The sequence below is a fragment of the Eptesicus fuscus genome, chromosome 23 (genome assembly GCF_027574615.1).
Source record: "Eptesicus fuscus isolate TK198812 chromosome 23, DD_ASM_mEF_20220401, whole genome shotgun sequence".
Classification (NCBI taxonomy): domain Eukaryota; kingdom Metazoa; phylum Chordata; class Mammalia; order Chiroptera; family Vespertilionidae; genus Eptesicus; species Eptesicus fuscus.
The window spans coordinates 13,725,752-13,749,462 of record NC_072495.1 but is presented as its reverse complement, the minus strand read 5'-3'; the positions used below and the strand labels follow the sequence as shown (position 1 = coordinate 13,749,462).

The following is a 23,711-nucleotide window of genomic DNA, read 5'->3' as shown; positions in this document are numbered from 1 at the left end:
TAATGTTCAAGAAAAATATTAATTTTTATTAAAATGTTCTATTATTTCATGTTAACAGTTACTCATTTATTTCAGCCCTTTGTATTCAGCATCTCTATCGAAATAAATGTACGTTTCTATGAAAATTGAAGCTTTTATTTTTTTTGTGGCCCTCATAAACTTAAACCTTGTTTATTTGGCCCGTGTTAGCCTTTGAGTTTGACATGCTTATTTAACAATTGAATTATAATAGTTGGATAATAGCCCTAACTAGTTTGGCTCAGTGGATAGCACATCGGCCTGCAGACTCAAGGGTCCCAGGTTTGATTCCAGTCAAGGGCATGTACCTTGGTCCCGGGCAGATCCCCAGTAGGGGGTGTGCGGGAGGCAGCTGATCGATGTTTCTCTCTCATCAATGTTTCTAACTCTCTATCCCTCTCCCTTCCTCTCTGTAAAAAAATCAATAAAAAATATTAAAAAATAATAATTTGAGCCCTGGCTGGTTTGGCTCAGTGGATAGAGTGCTGGCCTGCGGACTGAAGGGTCCCAGGTTCGATTCCGGTCAAGGACATGTACCTTGGTTGCGGGCACATCCCTGGTAGGGGGTGTGCGGGAGGCAGCTGATCCATGTTTCTCTCTCATCGATGTTTCTAACTCTCTATCCTTCTCCCTTCCTCTCTATAAAAATCAATAAAATATATTTTTTAAAAATAATAATAATTTGATAATAATGGAACCTGGTTTCAGTGGAGCCTGGGGGTTTCACCAGTTCATGCTGGTCACATGGGTGGACGATGCCAGTGATACCAGCCCACTCGAAGCAGAGCAGACTTCGGGATTTTTTCACACCAAGAAACAGACCTGGAGGCAAAGTGCATCTGCTGCGACCCAGTGGTGGGAGGACCAGGAAGGCAGGGCCCGAAGAGGACCCCTCCCTTTGCACACTCCCTCCAGCTGTTGCTTTAGCCTTTACCCGTGACAAACCTGTCCTGTGACTATAAAAGGTTTGAGTTGTGAGTCTTTTCAGCAATGGAATACTGAAGGCAATTAATGCACAATTAACACATCAATAGGCGACAGGTAAACCATGGGAAGGAATGGAATTACTCTGGGAATTTACGCGGGATGAGGGGATGAGAAAGGTGAGGTTGGAAATGTGAGGCACTTTAAGGATGGGCAAGGAAGAGGGTGGCAGGTGAACTGTGTACTACGGTAGTCACGGTCATGATGGTACTGAGCACTTGAAATGGGATCCCCAGTAGGGGGCGTGCAGGAGGCAGCAGATGGTTGTTAAGCTCTACATCCAGAGGCAGAGGAGGCGGGGTTCGATATTCCTGTTTGCAGGGAGGAAACCCCAGGCTGAAAACATTTTTACTTTCCCAAGCCCACACAGCCAGATGTTTAGACTCCTAAACCTGGTTACTTCAACAGCAGCATGACTTCGGGACGAAAACTAGTCTTTAGCAAAGCTCCCTAGAGAAAGCTTTGAAAAGTACCAAATAAAAACACGTTCCAGAGGTTTTGTGGCTTTCCTGACCAGCAGAGATGCGAAAAAATAGCAGAGCCTTCACCATCCTGCAATTAGGATTTCTGAGACATCTTTGTCCAACAAGGACAGTCTTTGCTTTTTTTTTTTTTTTATAAGGTTAGTGAATCTGCAGTTTTAGGATTAATTTTTTTAAGTCAATGAAGACATCCCCACTTTTGCCTAGGACAGTGGTCGGCAAACTCATTAGTCAACAGAGCCAAATATCAACAGTACAACGATTGAAATTTCTTTTGAGAGCCAAATTTTTTAAATGTAAACTTCTTCTAACGCCACTTCTTCAAAAACAGACTCGCCCAGGCCGTGGTATTTTGTGGAAGAGCCACACTCAAGGGGCCAAAGGGCCGCATGTGGCTCGCGAGCCGCAGTTTGCTGACCACTAGCCTAGGATAACCTGCCCTCCATCAGATTGCCTTCAAATAAGTCCACCTCCTGGCATTTTCTCCCTCCAGCACAATCTTGGAACACGGTATGCCCTTAACATGCCTTGAAATCACGTATTTTGTATTGCTGGTGTTAATGCAAAGTGCTTTTTATAGCCTGTACATTCCTCAGATAAATGTCACTTAGAAATGGATTCCTATTTTCAAAGCCCCAAACTGTGGGCTGTGATGAAGCTGAGCTCTGGGCAGCTCCTGACGTGGGGAGGTGTCCAGCTCTTTCTGGCACCGAGTAACTGTCCTTGGCCAGGCCTCCAGATCTCTTCACCCTGCAGGTCACAGCCAAAAGGCACATCATCTAGCAGGACTGTCGGTTTTCTGTCAACATTAGCATGTTGCAGGCGTCCAAAATCTTTGCAGTAAAACCATGTATGGGTAACCCTACATTATTTGTTTACCTCTTGGAAATGGGTTTGCCACGCAGCTATTTATCGGAAACCTCTGATGAAGTCCTTAGTATTGGAAAAAAAGCAAATGTGTCCCTGAATTTATCTCATTTCAAATGTGGGCTTTTATTGAACCGTATTTGTATTTCTTTCTATTGAGCTTAGTAAGTATTATAAACAGTATGCACATTGGTCACTGTGTTCAATATCAGGTGTGTCATATTAGGCGTGTAAGTTAAACAGTATTTCAACATATGATCTTGCCTCATACTCACTTTTAATATAGTTGGGGCTGGAGAACTTCAAATCCCAAAACAGTAGATGAAAAGCAAAAGGCAGAATTTGACCAAGTGGATAAAAAGAGACATGGAAGCCCAACCGGTGTGGCTCAGTGGTTGAGCGTCGACCTATGAACCAGGAAGTCACGGTTCAATCCCAGTTAGGGCACATGCCCGGGTTGTGGGCCCCATCCCCAGTAGGGGGTGTACAGGAGGCAGCTGAGCAATGATTTTTCTCTCATCATTGATGTTTCTATCTCTCTCTGAAATCAATACAAATATTTTTGGAAAAAGACACACACATAATACATGTAATTTACATAAACCTACCAGCAAAGTGCTTGGTACATAGGTTTCACTACATGTTAATTCCCCCCCATTATAGACCTCCAAGATTCCTTCTAATTCTAGGATTCTATGTTAAATACATATATCATTTATGTATAGATTTGTATGCTAAGGAATTGAAAATGTTTAATGAAAGTAAATTGAGATTAAATATAATGCAGAACCACGTAACTCCTAATGTATGCTTTCTCCGGAGCTCCGTGAGGCCACTGCTAATGAAGACATCCCAGCTGCCATCTTTTCTCCTTGGCGACGTCTGTGCCTCTTCTCACGAAGCTGTAACTGGTGTTTGGCCAACTGGTGTGAGTGCTGGTCAATGCCCTTGAGGCCGACCTTGGGCCACCCGAAGTCTGCGGGTTAACGCTTGTGCAGGGAGACATTGCGTTGCATTTACATGCATTGCACGTGAAGTGACATAAATAAACCATCATTTTCAAGAAGATGGAAAAAATGGAAATAAGTAATGAAGAAGCACTATATAAAGATCCAAGTTTCCAAAAGAGGGCAGTTCTGTAACGAAAGGAGTGCAGCTAAGAATAGTGCTTCCCACACTGCTTCCTGCTTGGGCTTCAGCTGCTCTTCAGGGAACATGACTTTAGTGAAAAACCCCAGTTGAGGAGATTTTTGAGATGCGGTTCCCATGGCAACGGGCTCTGAAGTGACATACATCCCGAGGAACTTTGTTCGGTTGTTCTGTCATCCAAACAAGGACCCTCCAAAGCTTCAGAGAGAAAAGTCAACTTGTAATGAAGCTTGAGCCTGCTTTGCTTTCTGCGCCTCCGGGAGCCCTTTTCCTATGGGGCTTACTGCCGGTTTGTCATAATGATTTCTTTCATTGTGATTGGATGACAGGGCTTGGGGTGAATTATCACCCATGGCCGTGGCAGACTTTTCAGGGTAAGGTTTCTGCTTTGGGCCTGTTGCTGTTGAGCAGTGACCAAGCTAGATCCCCATGTGGAGGACTGGCAAGCACTGGGTTCATGCAAATGTCACCCAACATGTATACATACAGCACATACACAGGACAGATACAGGGGTTGTCATTATCTTGCCACGTTATAGTACAGGCAGCTGCCAACATGGCTCCGATTATAAACCCCGTTCATGATGACTCAGCTCTCCCATCCTGACCAAAATATACCTCTCATCAATTAGGTGCTGTGTGAAATTCCATCAGGAGAGATCTATTTGTGGGTTAGAGATGTTGTCTTCTTTATTACTTTTTTAATGAATGGAAGGGGGTCTGGAATGTGTCTGATCTTCAGCAAGTCTTTATGAGACTGTGCTAATGAATTTGTGAGATCTTTCTTGAGAGCAGGTGTTAATGCAGAATCAAAGGCAGAACGGGGATTAGGACTCTGAGTATTTTGGGAGGAGGAATGTTGACTGAGATTAGAAATGGGCGCAGAAAGAGGAGCCTGGAGAGGGTCAAGGAAACCTCTCCTGACTTTGTAATTTGGCCTTTGTGGTATGGAAGAGTGTGGCTATTTGAAAACTAGGGCATCGGTGGTGGGACGGGAAGTAGGGACAAGGTAAATAGTCGAGGGCCTTGAACCTGTCTGTGGATTAAGCATGTTGGAGAGATGGGCCCTCGATACAGTTTTGAAGAAAAGATATGACTTCAGAGCAACTCTAACTTCAATCAGCGCTCCTCTCCCACCTTACAGTAGCCTCCCTCTTGCCCTGCTCAGCATGATCTAGCTCTTAGCAATCCTTTTCTCTAAGCCCCTAAAATGCAATGTAGCTGTACTGAGCTCAAGCGAGACCGAAAGACTGGGATACAGAGGGGTACGTTTTGCCATGAGAGAGGGGGAGTTAGAAAAAGATCAACGCAAGCAAGTCAGGGAAACAAACGTTGCTGGGTCCAGTGGGATGAAGGACATCAAGCTACAAGGCCATCACCCTGAGGGTCACTCTGAGAGTCCTGGAGCCCCAAAGAGAGCTGGGAGGTTAGAGGGCGGGGCCCATCGAGGAGAATTCCAACCATTTATCAGTTTGGGGGGAAAACTGTTCTTAACTAATGGGGATTGTTCTTCACGGTCAAGTCTAATTCCAAGAGATGAGAGAGAAGATTTGCTTCTCCCAAGACTGGTATTGGGCAAGGCCTGGGACACACTGAAGTGTAAGTGGTGTGTACAGTGCACTCCTGGAACTTACATAGCATTTCATTTTTACCCTTTCTAGATCTTACACTTTTTTTGTTGTTGCATATTTAGTTACATGTGTTCTCTCATCTTTCCCAAGAGAATGTCAGAGCCTTGAAGGCAACGTTCTATTCTATCATTTCTCACAAGGAGACATTAAATGCCGTAGTTGAGAATGCCTGATTTGGAGTTAGCTTCACATCTGTTAAATTACACCTCTAAGATGGGAGTGATAAAACCCAGGTAAGCAGGACTAGGGGAGGGGATTAAAATGAAGTATTACATTAAAATGGTATTGACCCCGGCACGCTGAGGTCAGTATCTAAGTGTGAGGACAGGAGGCGTGTTGGGAACACATAAGAAGTGTGCAACAAGGGAGAGCTGGTTATTCTTGCACAGTGTTTTGCATTTCACTGAGCAGATGTTCATTGAACAAATAATGTTTTTGAAACCCCACTCAGATATTATCAAGGGGCTAAGCAAAAAGTCCTCCTTTTTAAAGTTAGTTTCTAGGGGCTGTGATCCCAGGGGAACCTCTGGCTCCCGACTTCTAATCAGGTCCCCAGATCTCTAAACCCAGAAGAAAACTGCTCCGTCTCCCGTCACCAGCTGGCACTGATCCCAGGCGAGAATGCTGGCTCCCTCCCTCTCCCTCCACCCCCACCCCCAAGCTGGAAAAAAAAGCCTCAGGGCAAAGCCTCAAACAGCTACCGTTTTCTTTAGCTCCTTTAGCTCGGAAGGAATTCTAAGTCAGTCCAAGCAGGACAGAAGCTAAAGGGGTGCTGTGAGTACCTTCATCTGGGTGAGCACTGTGACCAGTTAGTTATCTGTCTGAACAGCTGAGGGAGAAGGCGCGCCACTGAACTTCAGGCCGAAGGCGGGTGAGTGACTGAATCTGGGATGAACTTTTCCTCAGTCGCCCACCTCAGGTGGTCACGGCCTGAAGAAAGATCTCCTCGCCTTCTCACTGTCTGACTTGACCATGAAGGTGCACGCTCCAGCCAGCGGGACTGGCTCTAACCTCCGAGAGGACTTGCCCCCAGAGACGGAGCACAGTTTTGATCAACTCTGGCAGAAACCGGAGTTGGAGGGACACAATATAAATGGACCTAAGGAAAGATCTGGGGGCTCCCCCGTGCATCCTGGGGACCCTCGCTGCGAAGGCAGGTCCCCCTCCAGAGGCAGAGTCCAGGATGTTGGGAGAACAGACCCCAGGCGCCCAGAAACCCTTTCTGTTGAGGTTCAGTGTCTGCCTGAGCGGGTCTAACTCTCAGGCACGGGGAGGTGACTGGGAGGGCAGCAGCGTGTCTCTCTCTCTCCTGCTATGCGACTCTTCCTTTGTCCCACAGAATGCCCTAAAGGAGGATGGTGGCCGAGAACTCCTCCGTGACAGCGTTTATCCTCGCAGGCCTCACCCACCAACCGGGACTCCAGGCGCCCCTCTTCTTCCTGTTCCTGGGTTCCTACGTGGTCACCGCGGTGGGGAACCTGGGCTTGCTCACACTGATCGGGCTGAGCGCTCACCTGCACACCCCCATGTACTTCTTCCTCTATAACCTGTCCTTCATCGATTTCTGCTATTCCACCGCCATCACTCCCAAAATGCTGATGGGCTTTGTCTCGGAGAAGAACGCCATCTCCTACGCAGGGTGCATGGCTCAGCTCTTCTTCTTCCTTTTCTTTGTTGTCTCGGAGTCTTTCATCCTGTCAGCGATGGCGTATGACCGCTACGTCGCCATCTGTAACCCACTGGCGTACGCAGCCACCATGTCTCCCCGGGTCTGCCTGCTTCTGGCGTCGGGTGTCTATGTGATGGGGTTTGCCGGGGCCATGGCGCACACCGTGTGCATGGCCAGACTGACCTTCTGTGCCAACAATCTGGTCGACCACTACATGTGTGACATCCTCCCCCTTCTTGAGCTCTCTTGCACCAGCACCCACGTGAATGTGCTGGTAGTTTACGTGGTGGTGGGCATCGACATTGGGGTGCCCACCCTTACCATCTTCATTTCTTACGCCCTCATCCTCTCCAGCATTCTCCGTATCCGTTCCACCCAGGGCAGGTCCAAAGCCTTCAGCACCTGCAGCTCCCACATCATGGCCGTTTCTCTTTTCTTTGGGTCGGGGGCCTTCATGTACCTCAAGCCATCGTCCCTCTTACCTCTGAGCCAGGGGAAGGTGTCTTCCTTGTTCTACACCATTGTGGTGCCGATGCTCAACCCCTTAATATACAGCCTGAGGAATAAGGATGTCAAAGTTGCTCTGAAAAAAACCTTGAGCAAAAAAAAAAATAATAATCCTTTTTCCTGAGACAGGGGCAATAGGGACTGTAGGAAAGGGACTGTGTTCCTTCCATAGGTGATTCAGGTTTCATTCGTTACTTGGGAGACGTTTCAACTCTTTCTCAAACAAGTTTAGCCTTCCCATTTTGTTTTTGTTTGTTTTTTTAAAAAAAAATATATTTTTTTTATTGATTTCAGAGAGGAAGGGAGAGGGAGAGATAGAAACATCAATGATGAGAGAGAATCATTGATCGGCTGCCTCCTGCACGCCCCACACTGGGGATCGAGCCCACAACCCGGGCCTGTGCCCTGACCCGGAATCAAACCGTGACCTCCTGGTTCCTAGGTTAATAGTCAACCACTGAACCACACCAGCCGGGCTATCCTTCCCATTTCAAACGTCCTTTAATTCTTAAATATTCTGAAGACTATAGGATACATTTCGCAGGCCTGAAGAATCTTTTCATTCAGTTCTCTCACGTTTCTGAGAAGAGATACAGGCCGGGGCGCCTTCCCTAAGGTCACTCCGTTCCTCACCAGCAGAACTGGGCCTGGAACCCAGGCTCTTGATTCCTAACATCACGTGCTATGGCTCCCTTTCTGTCTCCCTCAGCCCTGGGCGATTTCATTTCAAATGTGAGCTCCTCTCCGACGCTGAAATGTAGTCCTGTCTTCAGAAATTAGTCAAGGGCTAATTTTAAATATCACATTTTTGCAAGGAAGTAGGAGGTTTAGGATTTGGTGGAGATGGTCTTGGCTAAATGACCAGACGAATTCTGGAAGGATTCTGCAGAGCGTGCGGGGGAGGCGTGCTAGGACTCACCAAGTGTCAAGCATGGCACCTCCTGAGACTGTTGTGTGTGGCTTCGGGCACTTGGACCTGAAGGGCTTTGGCAGTGCTGGGGGGAAGGCCTTCTACGTGCCAAGGTTATGTCTCTGGATCTATTTTTGTTCATCACTTTATGTTGTTCATTATATTCCATAAATGAGTGAGATCATGTGATCTTTATCTTCCTCTGACTGGCTTATTTCACTTAGCATAATACGTGCCAAGGTTATGAAGGACAGGATTTGGGACTGACTTCCACACAATCACTTCTTTGCTCCATTTCAAACTGTGCTTGTCAGGTTGGGGGAGGGGGAGGGGGGGCAGGGGGGAGAAGTCTGCTGCTCCCAGCTCAGCTAAGGATCTGGAGACGATTTCAGAAGCACAGAGAGCCTTGTATTACCAGCCAGTAATCAGATTAGCACCACCTACCAGGCGGTCAGCAGTAGAAAGGACCACTGACTGTCACCGTACTGTGTGAGGTGAGGGGTAAGACCGGAGGGTGGGGGGGTGGGGGGGGGGGGTGGTAATTCTCTGCGTACTTCACCAGGTCTACTTTCCAGGACCTTATCCAAGTCCTGGCAGCCATTCCCTAATGGATCTTGCCCATAGGCTCTCTTGCCCTCTGGTTTCCGGTGGGGATCCAATGGTCGGCAAACCGCGGCTCGTGAGCCACATGCAGCTCTTTGGCCCCTTGAGTGTGGCTCTTCCACAAAATACCACGGCCTGGGCGAGTCTATTTTGAAGAAGTGGCGTTAGAAGAAGTTTACGTTTAAAAACTTTGGCTCTCAAAAGAAATTTCAATCGTTGTACTGTTGATATTTGGCTCTGTTGACGAATGAGTTTGCCGACCTCTGGGATAGGCCAACGGCAGCATCCAGCATCGGCAGAGGAAATCGGCGGGTAGGAGCGTGCTGCTGTGAGTTCACTTCCCTGACTTCCTTCCAACGGGGCTACCCTGCCAGTAACCCAGCGCCCATGTCCTTCCTGGTCACAGCACCTGCTGCTTCCTGTGTCTTCATGCCAGGGAGTGGGGGTGGGGGCGTGTCTCTGCCTCGGGAGCCTCAGGAGCCCCGTGTCTTTTCTCTCAACCAACCTGGGGCCCACCCCCACGCTCACAGTTCCTTCGTTATATTTCTCAATTACTCTGCTCCGGGGAGTCATCTGTTGCCTGCTGGGGCCTGACTGGTCCGTTCTCCAGGAGCGGATGGAAGAGTTGCACAGCTCAGGTGTGGAAATCCACAGCCCGCTGGCGCTGTAAGGCAGGCAGCGCTGCCTCTTGGTTTAAAAGAAAAATGTAAGTGACTATGTTTGTGAAGCAACGATACGTGAGATGCTGTGAACATACTCTTGACTTACCAGGCTCTCGTTGGGAAGATGCTCTTGTGTCTGGAAAAATGAAGTCTGGATGGATAGAGAGTTTTGCCTTTGGGGAGGCACAGGTCAGTCCTAGCAAACATGAATTCAAAAGAATGAGAGTGGCCCTAGCTGGTTTGGCTCGGTGGATAGAGCGTCGGCCTGCGGACTGAAAGGTCCCAGGTTCGATTCCGGTCAAGGGCACATGCCTGGGTTGCGGGCTCAATCCCCAGTGTGAGGCATGCAGAAGGCAGCCAATCAATGATTCTCTCTCAACAGTGATGTTTCTGTCTCTCTCTCTCCCTCTCCCTTTCTCTCTGAAATCAATAGAGCTATATTTAAAAAAAAAAAAAGAATGAGAGTGAAGTGAGAGAATGGGGCTTTAGCGGCACAGAATCGGTGGGCAGCGCTGGATGCGGATAAGTGTGGCGGGGATGCAGAAAGAGCAGGGACTTGGGAACTGGAGGGTAGAATCAGATTTGAACGCTCAGCTTTTACTCTGCAGCCATGCGACCGTAACCAAGTTACTCGATGTCTCTGAGCATCAACGCCTTTATCTTTAATTTTTTTTTTTTAAAGAATTACTAAGGCAATGAAATGATAAGTGCTCAGTTCATTTTCTGCCCATCCCTGCTAGGTCCTCTGCCTCCTGCTACCAACATTTCCACAAATTTATTGTTTGAACGTGAGACAATTATTTTCTCTTTCTGCGCTCATGCCCGATTCTATGAAAATGATTATGGTCCATCAGATTATTTCTACATTCCATCCCATATATATGTTGACTGAGTAGTACATGTTCATTTACAATTATTTCCAAAGAGAGAAAAATCTCCTTTTATTCCATTTTTCTGGTCCTCCTGTCTCTTGCCCCAGGCCCAGCCCAATTGCTTGTTAGTTGTATATTTTTAGATGGTTGGGGGCATGTAGGAGGCAGCCAATTGATGTTCTGATCTCACATCAATGTTTCTCTCCCCCTCTCCCTTCCTCTTTCTCTAAAAATAAATTAAAAACCTTTTTAACAATTATTGTGCCATTAGTTCCTTAGATGTTCAACATAATTATTATTATTGGTATAGCCTATGTTGCATTTAAAAAGCTAGCCAGATGATTCATTAAATGCATTTCTGTTTACCCAGCATAGAAACTTATTATTCGTTCTGCCAACCAGTGTAATTTAGTTTATTAAAGCAAAGAGGAGTCATCAAAGAATTGAATGTTTTAAAAACAGTTGTGCAGGAGTGTGAAAAATTGCCTCTGAAATTTAACATCTGCGTTTATTTTATCCTCCAAACCCCATCAGAACAACATTTCCTTGGAAGGGGAAAGATCGTTTAAAATAAAGCAAAACTTTGAGGGAGAGTTTTGTTTTTGTTGTTTTTTTAATATATTTTTTGTTGATTTTTTACAGAGAGGAAGGGAGAGGGATAGAGAGTTAGAAACATCGATGAGAGAGAAACATCAATCAGCTGCCTCCTACACACCCGCTACTGGGGATGTGCCCTCAACCAAGGTACATGCCCTTGACCGGAATCAAACCTGGCACCTTTCAGTCCGCAGGCCGAAGCTCTATTCACTGAGCCAAACCAGTTAGGGCTTGAGGGAGAGTTTGTTACACCCCTTTCAGAAGGTGATTTTGACAGATGTGTCTGCCTTCATCTCAGGGATATGAGAAAGTTGCCCGTCTCCAGTCCCTGCCCACAGCCTCCTTAATCTCCAGTCCCATCATACCATCCAAAGTTGTTCACTGCAAACAGCAGGAGTAGATCCTGGTTAACTTGGGACCCAAAAAAAAAGAGTGTTAATTGGCAAGAAATGGGACTCTCAGTTTGTAGACTCTTAGAACAAGCTGAGGAACCAGCTCTTAGAGCCAGGAAGATTGAGAGGAGGCCAGGGGGTGGAATTGCAGCCAAGTCATACCACACAGCCATCTGGTCAGTCCGTGCTGCCCACTCCCGCTGGCACCACCAGCACCAACATGTGTCATCAATTGGTAGGTTCTTTGTCTTTGCCAACATGAGATGTTCCTGTCTCTTTGTGTCACTGTGCCCCACACCTTGGTCCTGCCTGGGAACATGACTGGCTGAGTTCAGGTCTTATGTTCTCTGGAGATATTCCACAGAAGGGGGCCTGGTCCTGGCGCCAACCAAGGCTCACACAAGAGTACGTTCCCGGGGGGCCGTGCGCCCCCGGGTCCGGGCGAGGCCACGTGCCCCTGGGTCCGGGTGAGGCTGGATCCCGGGACCGGGTGAGGCCGCGCACACCTGGGTCTGGGTGAGGCCACATGCCCCGGGGCCCGGGTGATGCTGGGTCCCAGGTCCGGGTGAGGCCGCGCACCCCTGAGTCCGGGTGAAGCCACGCCCCTGGGTCCGGGCGAGACCAAACCAGAGGGAGTCGGACCTGCATTACCACCATTGGTCCACCACCCAGAGCTGAAAAGTCAGTGCCGACATGTACACATAAGGAACTGGTGGACATTGAAATTGGGTCCCAAAAGAACTGTTGGTCCAGAAAGAAACTCACTACAGACTGATTCATTTGCCTGTCAGCATAACTATTATTGCTCGTCTCACATTCGGTTCTTATAAGTATATTTCTAGTAACAAAGGATCTCACTCATCTAGGGGAAATGATGAACAACATAGACTGATGAACAAGAACAGACCCAGAAACAAGGAGGCATCGATCGGACTGTCGGGCCTCAGAGGGAGGGTAGGGGAGGGTAGGGGGTAGTGGGGAGAGATCAACCAAAGGACTTGTATGCATGCATACAAGCCTAACCAATGGTTAAGGACAACAGGGGGGTGGGGTGGGGGATGGGAATGGGGGGATGAGGACAAATATGTGACACCTTAATCAATAAAGAAAAAAAAATTAAAAAAAAAAAAAAAGAGTACGTTCCTGGGGATGTGTATTCCTTCCTAAACACCGAAGGAGGTTCAGTGCTGGACAGTCATAGACAAGCAACTCTTTTTACCCCTTCTTACATTTTAGTTTTAAACCTGAATTTCACTTCCTCGGGGAGGCTTTCCCTGAGTTTCCTGACTCAGTAGGACATCCCTGTTAAATGGTTTCAAGGCCCCCCAGAACTTCTTGCTAGCATATTGTATTTCTAATGAGTTATGTGTAAGTATCTGTTTATTCTAGGTTTCTCCATCTCGATTATATATTTGAAAGGGGAAGAGCTATAACGGTTTTGATCGTTGCTTTATTCTTAAAGCACAGGGCCCAGAATGTGGTTAATGCTCTCTTTATATCTGTTGGACCTTCTCCATTTCTATATTTCTTAAATTATATTTCTAAGTTACACACTCTTTCCTCCCCACACCCCTTCAGCTGATGCTGACTTCTGGGTAATTTCCTTAGATCCACCCTCCAGTTTACTTATTTTCTCTTCACCCGTGTCTAATAGGCTGTTTAACACATTCACAGAGTTTTAACCTATCATGTTTTCAATTCTAAAAGTTATATTTGATTTTTTTAAGGTCTGCCTTTTTTTTTCTTTGAACAGATTAAGTGCATTTATTTTGTATTCTGTCCCTGATCAGCCTAGCAAATTTGCAGGTCTGTTTCTGTAGCGTGTGGTTCATCTTTCATGGTAATTCTCATTCCTAGTGGCCCAATTTGTGTTTGTTAAGTGATTTCCATTAAGGGCTCATGATCTTTGAATACTTACCTGGAAAACATTCTTTGATATCTGGATTTAAATTGTATTCTTTAGAGAGGAATTTTTTTTTTAATTACATACATAATGTGGTTGTTTTTTTTACCTGAAACACAGAGGTGGTTAGAAATTCATAGGGGATATTTTTTTTTCTTCTTTCCGCTCTTCTACAGCTAAGACCAAGTCAGACACATATCTTTGCTGCCGCCGCCTTCTCCGCCTCCGCCGCCGCCGCCTCCGCCTCCTCCTCCTCCTCCTCCTCCTCCTTCTTCTCCTTCTCCTTCTCCTTCTTGCTTTTTCTTCCTCTAATTTATGTATTTTTAATATTTTTATTGATTTCAGAGAGAAAGGGAGGGGGAGAGAGGGATAGAAACATCAATGATGAGAAAGAATCATTGATCGCTGCCTCTTGCACGCCCCCTACTGGAGGTTACTAAACAATCAAAGACGTTTAATCATTTTAGTGTTAAAAAGTTTGGCAGGAGCCCTGACTGGTTTGGCTCAGTGGATAGAGCATCAGCCTGCGGACTGAAAGGTTCCAGGTTCGATTCCGGTCAAGGGCATGTACCTTGGTTGTGGGCACATCCCCAGTAGGGGGTGTGCAGGAGGCAGCCGATCGATGTTTCTCTCTCATCGATGTTTCTAACTCTCTATCCCTCTCTCTTCTTCTCTGTAAGAAATCAATAAAATATATTTAAAAAAAAAAGTTTGGTGGGATGATTTATAAAATATTAACTTGTTTTTGTTTGTTCTTCATTTATGTTTTAAGTAAACTTTTCATTTAATTGTAACACAAGCATATTAGCTTGATGAATTTTTACAAACTGAACACATCCATGGAACCAGCCCCTCTCAGAAGCAGGACATGGTCAGCACCCTGAAGCACCCACCCTTCCCTTTCCTTTGCAGCCACCAGCCCATGACTTCCCAGCCCATGACTTCCCAGCCCATGACTTCCCAGCCCATGACTTCCCAGCCCATGACTTCCCAGCCACAAATAACTGCTATCTGACTTCTGACACCAAAGATTAGTGTCCTTGCTTTTGAACTTCATGTAAATGAAATCGTTAGGTATGGTTTTTGTGTTTGGCTTCTTTTGCTCCATACTAGGTTTGTGACATTTGTGTATGTTATTAACTTTCATAGCTATATGGAATGCTACTTTATGAATATCCTACAATTTATTACCCAGTCTACAGTCAATTGATATGTGGGCTATTTTCACATGGGAGCAATTATATATAACTAGAGGCCCGGTGCACGAAATTCATGCACGGGTGGGGGGGGGGGCGCTGTCCCTCAGCCCGGCCTGCACCCTCTCCAATCTGGTACATCCCTCTCACAATCTGGGACTGCTGGCTCCTAACTGCTTGCCTGCCTGCCTGCCTACCTTCCTGATTGCCCCTAACCGCTTTGCCTGCCATCCTGATTGCCCCCAACTGCCCTCCCCTGCCAGCCTGATTGCCCCCAACTGCCCTCCCCTGCCTCGACCTGCCTCCTCCGCCAGGCCCCGCCTCCACTGTGTGTGTGGCCATCTTGTAACAGCCATCTTTTGATGGCCATCTTGTGACAATGTTAGGGCATGATGCATGAGGGTGTGACGACTACCTAGGCTATTATTAGTATAGATGGTGCTATGAACTTTCTTGGCATGTCTTTAGGTAAACGTGTGTACTCATTTTTATTGGGTATATACTGCAAAGTAAAATTGCAAGTCAAAATATATACATATGCCCAGGTTTGTTAAGTACTACTACTTACTAATAATCAATTTATTGTGCTGTGTACAATGATATACAACAACATACCAATGGTTACAATGTAAAATTGTACCAATATTTATTCCTTGTACCGATGTAATTGCTCTTCCTTTATTCGTCTTCCACGTATTTTAGGCAGGTATCTAGTGTTCGTAATTCTTTGCTTTAGGGTTTGGGGCTAAGTATAAACCAGAAACAGGTTGCAGTTAATGCCCTTTGCATTTTTTAAGTCTAAATTGACTGGAGAGATAGTATTGATTGTCCAGGAAGAGTAGGTTCTTTTAATGAGAACTAAGAGGGCAAGGAGGGCAAAAGACTGAGAGACATTCCCTTGGTCAGAACTAGGATGGGGGCCAGTGGGTCTAGGAGACAGCAGAGGCCAGAGGATCTGAATAGCTACTCATGCTTATTTCAGTGAAGTGACTATATCATTTGTTATCCAAATGCAGACACCCAAGAGTGATAGGGCGTGTACTAATAATTAGAGTGAGAATGGGTGGAAATCCGCACTTTTCCAGGCAAACTGGGGTTACTTTAGGTAGCCTCCGTGGAAACTTATAAGTGCAGTTGCTCACATCTTTGAACGTTTCTTAGAATAGTCACGTAGCGGATCGTAGGGAGAGCAGCTTTGTCCCTGGAGAATGCCAGGATTGAAAACTTGAGGTACAACTCCTGTCACACCGTGAGCCTGCTTATTCACTGTTTATAAAGTGAATTCATGCAGGTGAGTGTGTGTGCTCTCTTACGTATTCATGGAACATTTTGATCTTCTCCTATAGAGCAAAGGCCTGTGCGGCCCTCAGGAGAGCTGAGAGCGGGTGGTCTTTGTGGTGGTGGGGTCTCCCCTGTTCTGAGCAGCTCATGGTGCTAGGAACACGTCGTCTGAGGTGCTCTCTCTGGAGCACCTGCAACTCCGATCTAACTTTTTTTTTTTAATTTCTTTATTGATTAAGGTATCACATATTTGTCCTCATCCCCCCATTCCCATCCTACACCCCTCCCCACGCATGCCCCCACCCCCTTGTTGTCCTTAACCACTGGTTAGGCTCATATGCATGCACACAAGTCCTTTGGTTGATCTCTCCCCTTTACCCTCACCCTCCCCTACCCTCCCTCTGAGGCCTGACAGTCCGATCGATGCCTCCTTGTTTCTGGGTCTGTTCTTGTTCATCAGTCTATGTTGTTCATCATTTCCCCTAGTTGAGTGAGATCATGTGCTATTAGAAATACACTTATAAGAACCGAAAATGAGAAAAGCAATAATGGTTATGCTGAGAGGCAAATGAATCAGTCTGTAGTAAGTTTCTTTCTGGGCCAACAGTTCTTTTGAGACCCAATTTCAATGTCAAACAGTTCCTTATGTGTACATGTCAGCAATGACATTTCAGTTCTGGATGGTGGACAAATGGTGGTAATGCAGGTCCGACTCTCTCTGGTTTGGTCCTGGGCAACCTGCAGTGACGCACAGCTGCTAACTGCTAGTATGGCAAGGCGACGTCGACGTCTTCCATCTCTGGACTGCTTCTCTTCTGTCTTCATGGCTGGAGTAGTCCTGTCGATTCCTCTCTGTTGCTGGAATCCACATGGTCTCGGAGTTGTTTTCTGAAAATATACAATCATATTCTCGACCAAAAGTTAATAAAGGAATATTTTCTATAAATTTGACTTGGGATCCTATTTCATTTTTTGCCCAAATGATTTTCCTCTGGCTTGTTTTGACACCTTGTGTGTTTTTCATGGGTGTCTTGCTTTTAGCCTTATAATTAATTTTCTAAAGTATTAATTTTCTAGTTGTAATTTACTTACAGGATATTTTTCCTTACATGATATTCTTCTACTATCCCCCCCTTTCTTGATTTAAATATTAGGAGGCTTTTGAAAATTTTATAATGTAGTCTTGATGGCTTTTAAATTTTAATTTTTTGCACTATAATATTACTGTTTTAGGTTCATTACATGGTGTGCAATTTTATCATGAGATGAACTACCAATAAAAATTTTAGTTAACACTTTAGGAACACCTTTTTGTCCAGTACAATTAATTTTTCTAGCATATTCGCTTGTTTCAACTAGCCAATTTAAATTTGTCTGAAAACTTGACTACTATTTTACTGTCAAATTTATTACTCTAACAACAATCTTATTTTACCCTGTAAATATTAGTGGAAAGGATTATTTGCCTTCTTGAGTAGGTCCTGAGCAAGATCTAACTTTTTTTTGTTTTGTTATTATCCTCAAAACTCCCTTCAAAAACTTGGGAATAGTGGCTAACATAAGTCTGGGACCACTCTTCCTTAAAGCCAAGATTAAGTATTAGAGTGAATGAAGGAGAGGAAAAGTGAGGCCCCCCAACCTTCCACAGGAAGTCCCTGAAGTAAAAGGGAAGTGTGAACACAATACCTGAGTCCCAAGATGCTGTGTAAGCATCCTAATCCCAGCCATAAACACAGAGTGCCATTCCTTCCCTGCAGGGACCACCTGAAAAATTCCCAGGGGAGATGGTGCCTAATGAGGTTCCCGAGGCCATGCAGCAGCATAAAGCTCTTCCTAATATGCTGGCTGGGGTTCTGGTGAAACGAAGGGTTCTATTTTTTTTTTTCTCCTGAAGTTGACATGGACCAGCTGAGAAAATCCACACAGACAACGTGGTCTATTCCTAGAGCTCCTGGAGACTGGGGTCTCTAGAAGCTCCGATCCTCAGCACCAGGGGCATCAGAAGAGTCAATACCTGGAGCTGTCTGCTTTATGCATGGACACCATCTTCTCCTCCGGGCTCATGGAGAAAGAGATGCCCAGGGCCCAGCACTGAGGGAGCCAGGAAGAAGGAAGGGGAATGTCTGAATCCCATCTTCTCAGATGAGCTTCTTGTAAACCCACAACCAACAGGTCTAGGATGTACTGATCCTTCCCCTGCTCTCAACACGGACTTGGATGGAGTGAAGGGGCTTCTAGGAGGAAGGTGAGCTGGGGACAGAGGACTCCATGTCTGGCTGGGAGAGGGAGGCAGAGAGTGGGAGACATCAGAGCTCTCAGTACATCCTACAGCAGTGGGCTTTGGGTTGTACCCCTGGCTCTTGGGGTGTCTTTCTGAGGATCCTTGGGCAACCAAGTCAGGTATTCAATTTCCTCATCTCTCAAGAGGGAACAGAATTATTATTTTTTAAATATTTTTTATTGATTTTAGAAAAGAAGGGAGAGGGAGAGAGAGAGATGGAAACATCAATGATTAGAGAGCATCATTGATCAGCTGCCTACTGCACGTCCCCTACTGGGGATCAAAACCGCAATCCGGGCATGTGTCCTTGGACTGGAATTGAACCCAGGGACCCTTCAGCCTACAAGCTGATGCTCTATCCACTGAGCCAAACCAGCTAGGGTGGGAACAGAATTCTTGCTTCCCATGCTAAGAAACTCTAGCCCAGATTCATGATCAACCCAGGGGAGCTGAGATATAGTCACAGGCACGCTGTGAATAGCCAAGTTGGGGGCGTAAGTGAGAGAGCGTGACCAAACCAAAGTCCAAGGGCACGATGCTTCAAAAGGCCAAAACTCAAAACATCAGGGTTTGAAGTAAGTAAAGGTTTATTGATCAAAAAAGGTGCCAACCAAGAAGATGGGGGACCTAAGGGTGCCTCAAATCCATCTTAATTGCTGGACTAGGTTAAGGGTTTTTAAAGGGCTAAGGGGAACAGGTGTGCGGAAGTGCTGGTGGGACAAGTGGGACCTTGGAACTTGGCCATTTTTGGTAAAGGGATGTCAACACCAGATCTTCCTGGACAACAGACCCTTGGCTTCTGAAAGGGTTCGGTGTTCAGGTTCTGGTTATGTCCTGGTCCTTTGGTTCCATGGGGGTAGGGCAGGGGAGGGGGACGTGCAAGATTTTGGTTCCAGGTGCAGCTGGGGCCAAAGTTCTCTCATCTGTGCGTGCTTCACCTGCATGACTCGTGGTTTTGGTCTGTTGTCTCTAAAAAGCAACCGAGCACCTCATCACACGGAACAGAACCATTCTGAGCTGGTTCCACAGTCACAAGAAGAAAGGCAAAAGGGAGGGCGTCCACACACGGTCTCATCTCTTCCAGCACCCATGCTTGTGCCTACCATCAATCTATTGTATTTTACCCCTTGTTTCCACAGACAGCTCCCCAGAAGAGAATGATTCTGAGAAACAGCTCCTCGGTGACTGCGTTTATCTTTGGGGCATTCTCAGAACAATCAGAGGTCCATTTCCCCCTCTTCCTCCTGTTCTTAGGGCTCTATGTGTTTACCGTGGTGGGCAACTTGGGCTTGCTCACCTTAATTGGCCTGCATTCTAGCCTTCACACCCCGATGTACTTTTTCCTCTTCAACTTGTCTTGGATAGATCTCTGTTACTCTTGTGTCTTCACTCCCAAAATGCTGCACGGTTTTGTGTCAGAAAACACCATCTCTTACGCCGGATGCATGGCTCAACTGTTTTTCTTCTGTTTCCTGGTCAATTCTGAGTGCTATGTGCTGGTATCCATGGCCTATGATCGCTATGTGGCTATCTGCAGTCCTCTGCTGTACACGGTCACCATGTCCCCCCAGGTCTGTGCTGGGCTGATGGTTGGTTCATACGTGGTCGGGTTTGCTGGGGCCGTGGCCCACACTGGAAACATGCTGAGACTGACCTTCTGTGATTCCAACGTCATCGACCACTATCTGTGTGAGGTTCTCCCCCTCCTGCAGCTCTCCTGCACCAGCACCCGTGTCAACGCGCTGGTGTTTTTTGTTGTTGTCGGAATGGTCATTGCAACCTCCAGCGTCAGCATCGTCGTCTCTTACGCTTTGATTCTCTCCAATATCCTCCGCATTCCTTCTGCTGAGGGGAGGGCCAAAGCCTTCAGCACCTGTGGCTCCCACCTCACCGCCGTGGCTCTGTTTTTTGGGTCGGGGGCGTTCACCTACTTAGCAACCTCTTTTCCGGGATCTGTGGGCCAGAGCAAATACGCCTCCGTCTTCTACACCAACGTGGTTCCCTTGCTTAACCCTTTGATCTACAGTTTGAGGAATAAGGATGTTAAACTTGCCCTGGGCAAAACCCTGAAAAGAGTGCTTTTCTGATGGTTCTGTTTGTACCCATTAATTACTGAGGAGCATCATAGTATCTTTTTATCTACAAGTGGGGAGATTTTCTTTTTCTTTTTTCTTTCTTTTTTTTTTTTAAAAAATATATATTTCATTGATTTTTTTTTTTTTTACAGAGAGGAAGGGAGAGGGGTAGAGAGTTAGAAACATTGATCAGCTGCCTCCTGCACACCTCCTACTGGGGATGTGCCCCCAACCAAGGTACGTGCCCTTGCCCGGAATTGAACCTGGGACCTTTCAGCCCGCAGGCCAACGCTCTATCCACTGAGCCAAATCGGTTAGGGCGTGGGGAGATTTTCATCTTGTTTCTCTAGTAGGGTCTTCTCCCCACTTTAAAAAATTGAAAGCGTCTTGCTTATACTCTTCTTGGGGATTATACTATTTTGTACTACTTAAACTGGTCCATTGTATGAAATTTAGCATTGATTAAGTGGTTATAATTTACTTGACTCTATAGTAGGCCCAAGAGACTAATAAGATGAGGCCCTCACACATTCCATCCTTTCCTTGGTAGGCTAAATGGGTTCTTGCAAGTGACATGTCTGGCTGGGAGATGGAGCAAATGGTGGTATGAGGGTCCAAGAGAGTGAATTTGTTTTTTTTCTATAGGAGCAGCCTTAGCAAAGACCAAATGTAGATACCTTGAGCCACAGGTAAGATAGTCTTCCAGTCCCCAGAAAGATTGCTTGGCTAGGAAGATCATAAATTGTCTCTTTCATATACATAAATGTACATGCAAGAGCAGGCTTCACCCAAGAGTTCTGCACATAGTCTGAAATGTAAAGATAAATCAAAACTAAAATATTTCATTTCCAAGTTTCAGAACTCTTAGGCCTTGGAATAGTAAGGGGTAGGCGGTCTTGTAACTGGGTCAGTTCCTTGGGCTCTGGATGCTAAGGCTGAAAGCAAAAGAAGAACGAAGGAGGCGCTCCAGTGTACATGGTTATGTTAACTGCTACCTCTATTCTGCCCTGGAGATATGTGTGCATTAGGGAGGGGGTTTGGGAAAATTCTTCTATCCTTTAAAGTAACTTTAGACTTTATCATCTCTAAGAGAGAGAGAGAGAGAGAGAGAGAGAGAGAGAGAGAGAGAGAGAGAGAATGAGTTAAAGTTAACTATTAATGAATCAGGAAGAAAGAAAAGTCATATTACACTCTCGACTTGCGGGAAGACTTGGAAGGGTCCAGAATTCGAGAAAACCACTCTGAACTACTGGTTTGAAGGTGCTGCTACTGATTGAATAGCTTGGGTTTTGAGGAACACATCCCCATAAACTGCCCTGAGCAATAGGCAGGAAGGTGAACCTCGGGCCAGACCAACCCATGTGGAGAGGTGGGAGCGAAGACTCATGATGAAGCCAGAAGCCTGGGGCACCCTGAGCAGAGGCTAGAACGTGGGGTGTCCTTGAGGAGACCCTCTGTCAGACGGATTCCGCACTTTTCTCTTGGCCGTGCGGAGAGTCATATAAAGTGCCATGTCCACATGTTTTGCTTTGCTTCTCTTTCTCCAACTCTTCCACAGCGTAGCCTAGTTTCAAAGCGTGTCTTGGTTGGAGAAACCAGGCAGCAAAGAGAGGTAAGGGTTTCCTCACATTCGCTGCTCTGCTGACATTCCTGAGGGAGCAGTGACATCGCACTGAGAAGAGAGGTAGTTTGCGTGTTCCAAGTCTCGGTCAGAAGCAAGACGTGCTGGGAGGGAGCTGAGAGCAGCCCGGAGCACCTGCAGCATGGACGTGACCATGGAGGAGACAGGAGACAAACCTTAATTCCCCCCCCCCCCCCAATATGCTAAAGGAAGGAGACGTGTGGAGGTGGATTATGCCTGGACTATGATAATGAGGCTTAACATTTACCGAGCATATGTTATACCCTCGGGCACTGTTTGCAGCACCTTGCGTATATTAACGCATTGGAATTGTGCTAATGCCACACTGAACCACTGCGAGCCAGCCCTCTCTCGTTTCAGTCAGCTGGACGCTACCCTCCAGAGGTCCATCTGTGTCTAGGCATGTGGGGATCTGGGAGATTAGGAGTAAGTCAAGAATGAGGGAGGATATGAGCAAATATAGTTTGGTACCAATATTTTAAAAAACACACAAAACAACTACCACTTAGCCGGGCATGACCCAGTGGTTGAGCATCAGTTCCCAGTCATGGCACATGCCCGGGTTGTTGGGCTTGATCCCCAGTGGGGGACATACAGGAGGCAGCCAATCAATGATTCTTTCTCATCATTGATGTTTCTATCTCTCCCCCTCTTCCTTCCTCTCTGAAATCAATAAAAATATATCCTATATAATAAAGAGGTAATATGCAAATTGACTGTCATGCCCTCACAAAGATGGCTGCCTATGACCAGGCCGGTAGCGGGGTTAGTGAGGGACGACCAAACGACTGAACAGCAGGCTGTGTGGGGCGACCAGGCTAGCGGGGGCCTGTGAGAGGCGACCAGGCCGGCAGAGGGGAGGGCAGTTAGGGGCGATCAGGTTGCCACGCAGAGGCAGTGAGGGGCGACCAGCCAGGCAGGCAGGTGAGCGATTAGGAGCCAATGGTCCAGGATTATGAGAGGGATGTCCCCAGGATCAGGCCAAAACGGCAGTCAGACATCCCCCGAGGGGTCCTGGATTGGAGAGGGTGCAGGCTGGGCTGAGGGGACACCCCCCGCCCCATGCATAAATTTTGTGTACCAAGCCTCTAGTTAAAAATAAAAGAAAATGAAAAACGATTGCTATTGGTACAAATGAGTATGGACAAGAAATAAATCAGAACAATAAGTGTATGAGTAGAAAGGAACAATCATTAAATGCAGTAAAGTCCAAGAAAACTTTCCTTATGTTCGTCCCATATTGGCAGTGGGGTGAGTAGAGGTGGAGCATAAATCCGACTGAATGGAACGCTGGGTTGGATCTATTGGAAAGCAGCCCCTTTGTCACCAAAGGTCTGAAATGATACAGCTCAGGAGGCTTTTCGTGTGCCTCACTTAAAAAAAGTGGGGGCCCTTATTGTATTAATTTGAATCTGCAGTGTAAGCAATAAGCCATGTACCCCTAAGAAAAGGCATAGGGTGGCTAAAGGACAAGAAAACAAGACCCTTACATATGGTGCCTACAAGAGACTCGCTTCAGATCAAAAGACACACAGACTGAAAGCAAAGGGATGGAAAAAGGTATCTCTTCAAAATGCAAACAGGAAAAAAAGATGGGGTAGCAATACTTATGTCAGACAAAATAGACTTTAAAACAAAGGCTATAATGAGGAAATGAAGAAGGACCCAGCATTTTCACTTCTGGGTACTTAACAGAAGAAACCCAAAACACTAATTCGAAAAGACATGTGCATATGTTGATTGCAGCATTATTTATAACTAGAGGCCCAGTGCATGAAATTTGTACACTGGTAGGGCCCCTAGCAGCTACCAGCTGCCAGCCGGGTACTCCCTCTCTTCCCCCGAGCCAACCTCACCCCCTGCTCGAACTCCCAGACAACTCCCAGTTGAGGGGACAATTTGCATACTACGTTTTTATTATGTAGGATACCCAATACATGGAAGCAACCTAAGTGTCCACGATTAGATAGAGAAGTGATGCATATATACA

At 46.3% G+C, this 23,711-nt stretch overlaps 2 protein-coding genes across 2 annotated transcripts; both read left to right on the top strand.

Moving 5' to 3' along the window:
* The first annotated feature begins 6,471 nt into the window (after positions 1 to 6,471).
* On the top strand, positions 6,472 to 7,431 carry LOC103287190 (olfactory receptor 145-like). Its single transcript, XM_008142870.3, has one exon. The coding sequence runs from the start codon at positions 6,487 to 6,489 to the stop codon at positions 7,429 to 7,431; it is 945 nt and encodes a 314-aa protein (XP_008141092.3). The 5' UTR covers positions 6,472 to 6,486.
* Positions 7,432 to 19,158: 11,727 nt separating this feature from the next.
* On the top strand, positions 19,159 to 20,091 carry LOC103286956 (olfactory receptor 8B4). Its single transcript, XM_008142587.3, has one exon. It carries the CDS (start codon positions 19,162 to 19,164, stop codon positions 20,089 to 20,091), a length of 930 nt encoding a protein of 309 aa, XP_008140809.2. The 5' UTR covers positions 19,159 to 19,161.
* Positions 20,092 to 23,711: the final 3,620 nt, after the last annotated feature.